The sequence below is a fragment of the Gymnoscopelus braueri genome (genome assembly GCF_963280865.1).
Source record: "Gymnoscopelus braueri genome assembly, chromosome: 19".
NCBI classification, from domain to species: domain Eukaryota; kingdom Metazoa; phylum Chordata; class Actinopteri; order Myctophiformes; family Myctophidae; genus Gymnoscopelus; species Gymnoscopelus braueri.
In genome coordinates this window covers 45,935,802-45,947,543 of record NC_137621.1, presented here as the reverse complement: position 1 = coordinate 45,947,543, position 11,742 = coordinate 45,935,802, and the positions used below count along the sequence as shown (strand labels likewise).

The 11,742-nt window shown below is 40.4% G+C and overlaps 1 protein-coding gene across 2 annotated transcripts in view; it reads right to left on the bottom strand.

Moving 5' to 3' along the window:
- Window positions 1-11,489, bottom strand: part of LOC308074039 (deoxyribonuclease-1-like) — a 15,841-nt gene extending 4,352 nt beyond the window's left edge. For both annotated transcript variants that reach the window (XM_080413379.1, XM_080413378.1), the window contains exons 1-3: window positions 11,354-11,489; window positions 10,745-10,883; window positions 10,213-10,313 (exon numbers count right to left, since the gene is read on the bottom strand). In XM_080413379.1, coding sequence (XP_080269505.1) covers window positions 10,213-10,313; window positions 10,745-10,882 — 239 coding nt within the window. In that variant the 5' untranslated portion in view covers window position 10,883; window positions 11,354-11,489. The remainder of the gene's footprint in view (window positions 1-10,212; window positions 10,314-10,744; window positions 10,884-11,353) is intronic.
- Window positions 11,490-11,742: the final 253 nt, after the last annotated feature.

Sequence of the window (11,742 nt, the reverse complement as noted above, 5' to 3'; positions counted from 1 at the left end):
TACTCAAGTATTGTTCGTAAGTACAATTTTGAGGAACTTTTACTTTAGCCTACTTGAGTATTTACAGTTTTTCATAATTTCAATAACTTCTAATGCTGCATCGCAGAGACAAATATTGCACTTTTCACTCCACTATACAATTATTGAAAATGATAGGTCACGTTTGTAACTTCGGTTTAAGGAATCATGGGTAATTCACTCATATTGGGTGCCCTGGCACCTGTCAGAAGAACTCAAAGCTCCAGTCAATTCTTCAATTGGCTGGCATTGGTCACAGCCCCTCTATATTCCAGTGTGCGAGCAAGGGAGTGGGACTCCATTCTCCCAGTCAGACTTACTCACTTGTGCAGTAAGAAAGGTGTTTGGTGAGTGAATAATACATGCTATATATAACCGTGGCTATACGTAACCTATCGTTTTATTTCATCTTAATCATAATTTACTCATATGGAAACTACCTTTATTTGCCCAGAGAACCATGACGACGTGTGCATTCCTTGGTAGCCTGGGACCAGAAGATTCTGCCAGTGCAAAAAAAATGTGCTCTGCGATTTGGGTCTGGAGTGACCAATCAGGGCCCAGTATTAAAATATGGTAGTAGTTGGTTATAGGCCTAACCAATTGTGTCAAGAGCAGGCCTGGAATTTCGTCATTTTAGGGACAAGGCCACTTGGCCTTTGGTATTGTAAATTTTTTGAAGGCACAAAGGCCAAATGCCAGGGCAGGAAGGACATCAAATAAAACGATGATTTTTAAGTCCACGGAAATAATGAATTTAACTTGAAGGTTAAGGATGATTTAATTTTAATATAGTACAAGAATAGTTTAACTATCTGTGAAATATCACCCATTTATTTCACAAAACAATGTATTGGCAAATTACCAATATTTGTACAAAGTAATAACCTATTAGTCTCAATATTTTCTCACATTCAGCCCTGGACTTAACTGACTGTATAGGGGTCACATTAGTTAAGTTATTTTCATTCAAATGAAATGGAATTGAACTTGCACTAATAATGACTTAAGTTGATTTTTATAAATCAATAAATATAGCATTTCTTAATTATGAATAATTATAGCTTGTAGATTGGATATTTTCACCATTCAGTTTTCCCACCCGACCGCGACAATATATAGTCTATATGGTTCTGTATCAGTATATGAGTAAATTTTAGCAGATTTCATTCTAATTTGCTACTACACTATGCCTGCATATGAATTTCATGGGCCTGGGTAGGGCCACCTGGCCTGGCGGGGATCTGCCCTGTTGCGCAGCAGCACAGCAGGTGAAGACAATTAACTTAAACTAGGAGCTGCGCACCAAAAACGCACTCAAACAACGTCAAACTGTCACATTCTAGCTGCTGAAATAAACGTTCCATTTGTATCATTGTTGACAAGAGAACAGAACATGGATGTTGTTTGCAAAATGATTATTTATTTATTGTCCATTAGAGTGCCGGTGAGGTCACAGCTTCTCTCTACTTTTGTATGATATTGATAGCCTAAACTTTTAATTTGTTAGCAGTTATTAAAAAATCGGACCACATCGGTCTGTACGAATACTTTCTCTCTCTCTCTCTCTCTCTCTCTCTCTCTCTCTCTCTCGCACGTGACGCGCTCTCTCTTGCTCTCTCTCTCTCCAGTCTCTCCCCTCTCTCTATCAAAAGCAGTGCTTGGCTTGCGCGCATTTTAACTCATTCACTGCCACAATTATTGCTGGCCGCGTTTGCCCACTGCCAGAGATTTTTCATCGAAAAAAAAAAGTACTCAGGAGCCGAAATACAGAATTTTTAAGTTTTAAGTTAACAAGGAAGTGGATGGGAGTCTAGATCTTTAAACAATCATAATCTCCTTGGTCTTTGGGTCAAATTTGAAAAAAAAATAAAATAAAAAAAAATAAGTTTTTTACGTCAGTGGCAGGATTGGTAAACGGGAAAAATTACGTTTTTTACGTCAGTGGCAGCTGGAATATAGGCTCGAAATCAAACCTACCCACTGGTTATGTGCAGCGTTTCACTTAATGTTGAATCTCAACTAGACAACTGTAGGCCATGTTGTATAGGTCCTTTTCGTTCAGTTTCGTTCCCACCAAGTGGACCTAAATAATCTCTGCTTCTTAAAAAAGATCTATTGGTAGTAAGTAAGAAAAAAAATTACCGACATCTGATCTGGCGCAGTATTTTTATAATTAGTGTTTAAAAGTCGGTACTATTTTCTTAGCAGCGTCGTAATACTTTCAAAGGGGTGGTGCGGTTTTTGGCACGTGATTCCCGTTACAACCAATGGGGTCGCCTCTATTTCCACCATTTCCTGCAACAACAGCCATAGCAACGGTAACGTCTGAAGAAAATAAGTCAAAACAAAGAAAATATCCTTCAAAAGCACGGCAAAAGGACTCGAAACGATGCTATATGAATCTTATGTCTGTCCAGAAAGAAGAGGTTCAGGAATTTACACGGACAAGATGGGATACATGTACAACAAGCCATGGATACGCGACGGTCGTCTGTCCCGACCGAACTTCAACCAGGTGTTTGCACTTTTCCATTTACGACCCGTACATCTACATAAACGTTCAGATTTCAAATATAAAGTGCTTACCGCATGGCCATTGATGTTAAAATTCTGTATGGTCCCGCAGAAATACCCGTATATTCCGTATTGTTCAATAAAGAGTATTCTTAACCGATCGGTGGCCATTTTCTCACAGATTTATAATGTATCAGAGTGCAATACACCTCCCATCCGATAGGGTCGCGTGGTTGAAAGGATATGGTGAAAATGGCTACCGATCGGATTAACAGGCTTTTTATTGAACAATACGGAAGATACAGGTACTTCTCTGGGCCCGTACATAATTGTAACATCCATGGCCATGGGTAAGCATTTTAAATCTGAAATATGAACGTTTATGTAGATGTACGGGCCGTTAATGGAGAAAGTGCAAACACCTGGTTGAATGTTTCAAGGCAACTACAGAACGTGCGTCAACGTTACTTATATAAACATCAACATTGTGTGGATATGGGTTCTTACAAGCCTCCTGAGGAAGCTGGGTTTCATGTAGCCATGGTTCACATGACGCTTGTATACAAGCGTCATGGTGCCGAGTCCCCCTGGTCTAAAGTTGTGTTCGATTTTTTCACATTGCCATCTCTCACATAAACATAAACGTTCAGATTTCAAATATAAAGTGCTTACCACCGAGCCACGGATGTTACAAGGCGATGCGGACCACGATGAGTACCCGTATCTCCCGTATTGTTCAATAAAAAGCATTTTAATCCCATCGCCGGCCATTTTCTCCAAATTGTCTCTGATACTTTCAACCATGCGACACTAATGGTTGGGAGGTGTATTGCACTCTGATACATTACAAAACAAAAAAAAAAGAAAAAAGAAAATGGCCGGCGATGGGATTAAAATGCTTTTTATTGAACAATACGGGAGATACGGGTACTCATCGCGGTCCGCATCGCCTTGTAACATCCGTGGCTCGGTGGTAAGCACTTTATATTTGAAATCTGAACGTATATGTTTATGTGAGAGATGGCAATGTGAAAAAATCGAACACAACTTTAGACCAGGGGGACTCGGCACCATGACTGTCATGGTATGACAGTCATGTTTCAGGGCTAGGTTTCATGCAACATTCTACCAGCGTGTTATTGACAAAAATACATTAATGTGATTAATGTGAGAGGAAAACGGCAGAAGGATCAACTCTCTCAAACAGAAACGTCAGCAGGTGAGCCACACACACACACACACACACACACACACACACACACACACACACACGGGGGGGGGGGGGGGGGGGGGGGCTCACATTTTAACATGAGACTGAAATAATGTCTTGTGTTATCAGATAAAAGCATTGAAAACAGCAGATCTACAAGCTCACAACACATCACAACGCGTTGTGAGCTTGTAGATCTGCTATTTTCAATAGATTTATTTGGGGGGAGACATATTTTAACATGAGACTGAAATCATTTTTTATGTTATCACATGAAAAAAATCAATTGAAAATAGCATATCTACAAGCTCACAACACGTCGCGTTGTGAAAGTAAAACTACCTCAAAATTCTACTTGAGTACAGTAGCCTACTTGAGTAAATGTACTTAGTTACTTTACACCACTGAAAGTACAGGTACTAAAAAAACGTACAGTACTCAAGTGAATGTCCACCACTGCATCTCACCAGTGCTGATAAAGCCCATAAGCTAATTGGCAATATGGCCAAGAGGTAAACAAAACATGCATGTCAATATTGGACTGTCAAATATTGATTTGTCATTTTATGATTGTATGGGTGCTATTACTGTATTTTAAACATTCGTGTGTCATTTCATCCAGGGTTCCATCTCTGTGATAACTCAGACATCTTTACATCGTTAACAGCTAGTACACCAGATGTTGTGATTGATAAAGAGTCCAGGGAAGTGTCTGTATTAGATAGCCTGCACCTTTGACTCTAGCCTAGAGGAAGCCTTTATGACAAAGGTCATTAAATACCAACCACTCCTACATACCATCTCATAGATGGGCTATTAGGTGCAGACTATTTGTTTTTATATTTGGCAGCCTATAGGACATACCCACATACTGGCTGTTAGAGGGTTTCAACAACTTTGGATGCCCAAAAAGGAGGCAAAAAGGTTGGCAAAGTATTGTGCTGTAATTGGCAGCCGCCATATATGGCGGAGACGGTGTTACTTATACCCATAGAGTACTGAGTGACATGTTTATTGTATCGTGAAGACATATGCCAGGATTATGTGAATGTAACCTTACTGCACCTATAATATTTGTGTCCCTGTATGTTTCTCCTTTATGTGAACATAAATAAATGGTTAATGTGTGTGTGTGTGTGTGTGTGTGTGTGTGTGTGTGTGTGTGTGTGTGTGTGTGTGGGGGGGGGGGGGGGGGGGGGGGGGAATGAACCACCCTTCGCTGACCGCTACAAGATCTTCTGTGAGAGTCATCCGCCATGGCTTACAGTTGACCAAGAGGTGCTGAAAATAAACCACCTACGAAGGATGTTCATAAACACAGTGAAGAAGCATGAGGATCTTGATGCTTCAAACTACAGGTAACTCAAATACCATGTGTGTCTTTGACAGTTCTGGGAAACAAAACAAAAACCTTTATGCTGAAAAGTATATTATAGATGTATTCCCTCACAAAAACGTCTATGAGAGTATATTTAAACTAAATTGGCTATCATTGTTAATACATCTTTATTTATACACTTGTGCTCATCTTTCCCTAACATTTTATGTTGCAGGCAGGATAAATTGAAGTGGAGGTTGACCCCTGATTTCCCCCAGCTGGTTTTTCACTGCCCTACCAAGTGCAACATCTCTGAACATGTCCTTCCTAGGTATTTTAGGAAAAAGGTTTGGTGATGCAGGGCTGCAAGACACTCATTGAGTCAAGTTGGTGCCCCAAATCCATCAATGGTGTGATCAGTGGTCATCCACAGGAGATGCAGTCTGCACTTTCATATTTTGTCATATTTGTATACTATTGTTGCACTGTCAACCAACATTTCTCTGTTCATACCTGTGAGTGACACAGAAGGCCTGATCTGGGGGGTGGGTGGGAGGGTTGATGTACAAATGACACATGCTGTGACACACTGTGGTATTTTAATACATATTTCATACCATATGTTGTAATAATTTGGAGCTTTAGTGTATTTATTTTACTCTAGTCCATTTTTGGCATTATTCCAATCTAGGGGGCTGATTTTCAGCCATTTTGGGCCAAGGAGTGCTGCTTTTTTTCTCCTACCTTTCAGTACACAGTAGGTTGTGACATTTTCTATGTATGAAATATAAGCTTTTAGCTAAATGTACTATGTGTATGTTTCTTTGTGCTGGGCACCAATCACTTCAGTAGAAGCGTTTTCTTTCTACATTTCATGATCAAAATTCAAACATGTGTACACTAAGGCACCAATACTTGTTTCAGATGTTAGGTACACGTATTTATAACATTTGAGAAAGATTTTTTGTTGCCAAAATCAATTTTCAATATTTTACAAGCAAAAATAGCAGCACAAGATTTTCGTTTTTTGGTTATTCACTTTAATATACATTTCTGGCTTGTGAAAAAATACTGCAGGATTTTGTGCGGAGGTATTTTAACCCAAAGTCCACAAGGGTATTGTCTATGCAAAAATGCATTGAAAAAGTAGATCCAAGACGTGGGAACGAAATTCATTTTCTAGGCACTTTTTGGAGGGTCACAACACGGCCTACTGGTGTCTACCGTATTGACAGCAGAGGAAACGGTGAAATCAGCGTGCGCAGGGCCGGCAGGGGGCAACACGGCCACAGTGGCCATGGGGCATGTAATTTTTAAGGGGCACACGGCCAAAGAGAGGGGCAACGAGTGGCCGCCGTGAAATTCCTGCCCTGGTCGAGAGCCATTCTTTTGATCCCGCCCCTTGGAAAAAAAACTTCCTCATAGAAGCACCAAACTCATATCCACGCAGTGATATAGTCTGGCCACGCGAGGCTAATTCCTTGACACCTGTATCGCAGCTATTTTTGAGGGTTCGAGGCTTATAAGGCTCGAAACCTCTTTGAAACTGTTGGCTTTCATTATTATTCTTCCGCCGTTTTTGCAGTTCCGGCCTAACCGTGTGGTCACATTTTACGAAACTCGGCAATATGGTAAAGGGCTATGCCAAACGGCCAAGGCCCGAAACTCACAACCATTGGCCAAAGGGTTGCGCTGTAGCACTCAATTGAAAACTTTGAACAGGTACACCTCATGCCCTGTTTGACCTACAGACATGAAACTTCGATACAAACATGCGTCTCCTCATGCCAAACAAATGTCACACTCTGACTTTTGACCTCTGACCTTTAGATCTCCCACCATTTTGAATGATATGAAAATAAGTTAAAATCAAACTCCTCCTGGGATTTTTGAGCAATCTGCACAAAACTTTCTACACATGAACTTTGGACCTGGATTTTTTCTAAGTGAAAACGTTAAGCTTTTATGAGCTAATGAATATTGCAGTTTTATGACAATTATTCATCTGCCCCTAACACATACATGCAGATTCAAATTTGTTTGAAACTTTACGGTAATGTAGAGGGTCATTCCAAATATCACTGAAACCAATCTTACTCCAATTGGCCAAAGGGGGGCGCTATAGCAATTTTTTTGAAAATGCAAACTTTAAACAGGCAAAAGTCATGCCTTGTTTGGCCGACAGCCATGAAACTTGCTTTACACATGTGCCTTGACTCATGAGGAAAACATCTATCACTTTGACCAGTAAGCTCCGCGCTTAGATTTTCCACATGTGCCTTGACTCATGAGGAAAACATCTATCACTTTGACCAGTAAGCTCCGCGCTTAGATTTTCCGCCATATTGAGCAGTTTGAAAAACATTTAAACCCAGGATTTCTGAGCAATTTGCGTGAAACTGTGTCATCTGTGTGACCTCCTTTTTCACCAATTCAGGTCTGTTGGTCAAATGGCTTCTCTCTACAGTACCTCCCTCACAACCGCAAGGATACCGGTTCAATCCTCACCTCAGGCAGGCTACTTTTCAATTTCATCGCACAAAACACAACTGCATCAATTAATGCATAATGCAATTGTTAAAGATAACGTGAAATGCTTATTTGAGAGTAGTTATTTTCAATGTATGACATTCTGAAAATAGCCGATCTACAATCTCACAACTTTTCAGATAGCAACGTGTTTCTGAGCTTGTAGATCGGCTACTTTCACTAGTTTCGGTCCGAGGAGAGGTACAATTTCTCCATTGGTAAATGGTTTGTGAACGAGTGATCTTAGTGTTAATGAAACAGGGGCTTGGTTCATGACAGAAGGCAAACGTTTATGATCTTCAACAGACAACTTCAGCCTGGACGAAGCTGTAGCACTACAGGTAGTGTCTCAGCTCACTACAGGTAGTGTCAAGAGTTCGATTCCTGGGGTTCCAGATCAATCCGGGGTTCTTAACCCCGGATTGATCTGGAACCCCAAATATTTAACGTTAAGCGTCCAATGCCACATTATTGGCCATATCCATTTAAAGGGTAGCAACATTAACAAACACTTGAGTCTATACCTGTAACAATGCTCTATACACCAGGGAACCATATTACTCATATGCTGTGTTGCTTTTGCCAGGATTCAATCCGATGACCTTGCGGTTCAGAGTCAAGAGCTCTTCCAACTGAGCTAACTAGACAAAAGAAACAATATACATTGACATTCGATGAACGTGCAACTTTTACACTACAGATTTTTTTTTACATCACTCTCCGATTTAATCCAAAAATCTAAGCTGTGTGATATATACATTTTGAGTTAAGACCATTAATATCAACCCATGTCCCTCTGCACTCTAGCAATCAGTGCACCTGGTGATACCTAGCCTGTCAGTGATTGGCTCCTCAATGGTGCTGAAGAGTAACTATGTACATTTACTCAAGTACCAATACAAGTGCTTACAATGCACAGTACAATTTTGAGGTACTTTTACTTTACTTTCCATTTGTGTTACTTCTACTCTACTATAATTACAGCATAATATGACAGCTTTAGTTACTTGTTACTTTGCAGATTTAATTATTAATACAAAACCTATAGTAACCACATACAGCCGATCAACAATGTGACGCGTTATGAGCTTGCATATATATAATAAGCAGGGGTGCACATAAATGGTGTGCAGGTGCGCATGCGCACCCAAAATAAATAATGCGCGGCACATCAGACGACGCGAGGTGCTTTTGCGTACCAACAGCTGGGACAGGAATTTCCAAGCTTTTATTTTTTAGCAAAAATAAAAAAATAAAAGCCTGGAGATCGAGGCTAGGAATTTACTTCCTGAAGCCACACTCAAACAATCACGCTAAAGCAACGCATGCTGCATGTGATTGTGTGAGTGTTGCCTCGCTGCCCTCGCATCCTGACACACAGACACGCTGCGACTCACAGCTCGCTGCACGCAGCCAGCAGCGGCTGTTACAGGCATGATGATGAACGCACCGTAATGGTGCAAAATATGCCCTGAACGTCCCAAAAAAGAGCATCCTTTTTTCTCGCGCACAAAAATCATGACTTTGTTAATTAATGCATGTTCACTTTTTAAAGACAAGATGAAATGGCATTTTGACAGTATATGTTTGTCAATTTTCTGAAATATGTTCTTGTAGAAAAGTGTGCAACACTCCCCCTGGCCTATTCCCATGGATTGGATCCACCCACCCCACCTGCTGTCACTCCCTCTCAATCCATAATCACACCTGCCCTCACTCACTCCTCATTAGTGTCTCTCTCTCTCTCTCTCTCTCTCTCTCTCTCTCTCTCTCTCTCTCTCTCTCTCTTAATTATTCTTCTGCCCCAACACATAAATGCATATTCATATTTTTGTGAAACTGTGTAAAACCAATCTTACTCCAATCGGCCAAAGGAGGGCGCTATAGCTATAATCCAAACTTTAAACAGGCATAAGTCATGCCCCGTTTGGCCGACAGCCATGACACTTGCTTACACATGTGCCTTGACACATGAGGAACACGTATGTCTCTTCAACCAGTAAGCTCCGCCCTTAGATCTTCTGCCATTTTGAGCAGTTTGAAAGACACTTAAACCAGTTTTTCTGCCCGGAGTTTTGAGCAATTTGTGTGAAACGTACACTTGTACGTTTCACACAAAAGGGTGACTGCTGCGCAAAAAGCGGTCTAAAGCGGACTTGAGCCACAAGAGGCACCACTCAGCGAGCTGTTAGGTGAGCGAGTCTCCGTGCCAAACGTTGCGAAGTCCACTTCAGCCACCTTAGCGCTGTCCGAGTTACGTCCCGATAGGGACAGAATCATAAATCATTGTCCCCCCAAGTCAACATGTGCCATCGAGGGTACCCCCGAGACGTCAAACATTTGCCATTTGGTCAAATCCGACCCAAGCCGTCACCCGTTTGCTGTCTTGGGAGTGCGTTGGGGTTTCTAAAATGGCCACAGCCCTCCTCTGAGACACAAGTATTAGTGAGGACCAATTATAGGAAGATAGGTTGAAAATCGGTGAAGTCGTCCTTTAAGTTAAAAAAGGCGGAAAAAAGAGGACTTCTTCCAAGACTGTTCAATGCTATTAATTAAAACTAGAAATGGCTTAAAACATTTATAAAAAAAGAAAATCACTGAAATACAGTGATGGTCTTACTGGTTGACCAGGTTCATCAGTGTCCGGGTTACAGAATTAAGTTGGGTAGGATGTTGGTCTCTGAGCTCCTGGATCAGAATGATGTCATAGTCTTTGACAAACTACAACACAAAATTAGAAGGAAACCTTGAAAAATGTCTTACCCATTTGTTGATGTGTCATGTCTTTTGAGTTTAGTTCAATTGTGTTCATAAAATGTTGATTGAAAATATAATGATGCATTTTTTTCTTGTTGTTTACTGTCTTACAGTACTGTGTAGCCTTGTGAGTTAAGGTTAATTAAGCTTAGGTTCCCGACAGTGTAAGATAGTGTTCAACATTAAGCATAATTACTCATTACTTACTTACTTAAGCATAATAAAACATGCTATAGGCTACATTTAAAAAAAAAATTACTAAACTTAAAAATACACATTTTATTTCATTAACATGAACAGTAGCCAGGTTATGTGTCATCAGGTCGATCAGGTCAATTATTTTGGCAAATGTGGTTGCACAGATAAATAGTGTGAAAGCTTGCATTGTGTCATACCCCGGCGATTAAATTCATGATTTCAAATTCCTTGGCCTTCGTCTTTCCAAGTATCTGGATGTTCCAGGCTCCCACCAACAGAGCATAGGTCAGCTGCAACCCACCCAGCAAGAGGACCAGAGAACACACTAAACGCATCCTGGGGTGGGGTGGGATAAGTTCAGGTAAGAGTTAATTTAACTCTGGTCGATTTGTTACACTCTCAGAGTTACAATTAGGTATAAATTAATACTGAGTTATCTACTGTGCAAAGTAACATGTAACATAAAACTTTAATAGCCTAAAGGTCGGTACACACCGGGACTGTTTATCTTATTCTATGAATTGACATTCATTTAAACTGCTGTTTATGAGTACATCCACAAAGAACGCAAATATAACACAGCAATAAAGTGTAATTTGTCAAAGCAAGGTTGATTTTTCACCGTTAATAAAATCATCAACCTTTCTGAATGAAGCATCACCAAATTAATAGTTTGATGTGAAATCACATTACTTTTTCTTTTTTTCTTGATTTTGCTTTTACAAATGTTTTGAAACAGATATTTGACTAGGAACATTGCATTGCATTTGTTTACGCAAATTAAAATAATCAATTGCCATAGTTACCTGCTTCTGAAGAGAAAGCACAATGAATATGAATCCAGTCAGTTCTGAGAGGCAGCACCCAAAATGTCTCTACACAGAGGAAAGCCAGTTCAAAATATATCTCTATTGTTTCTCCTAGACAGAAATGAGATCGTTGTGGTACGAGGAAGTGTGCATGAGGCGGAACTTTTTAACCCGCATGACATTTGGACAGAGGTAGCAACGGTGGTTTCCCCTTGGCGGAAGCTGAAAGCAAGGCTTGAGAAGGTGTGTAATGCAAAAGACAAAACAGTGTTTAGTTTGGTTATTTAACCACTTCAACTTCACCTCTACATACTATTGATCCACCATATAATCAGTGGTGGACAGTAGGCTAAAAGCACATTTACTTGATTACTGTACTTACGTAC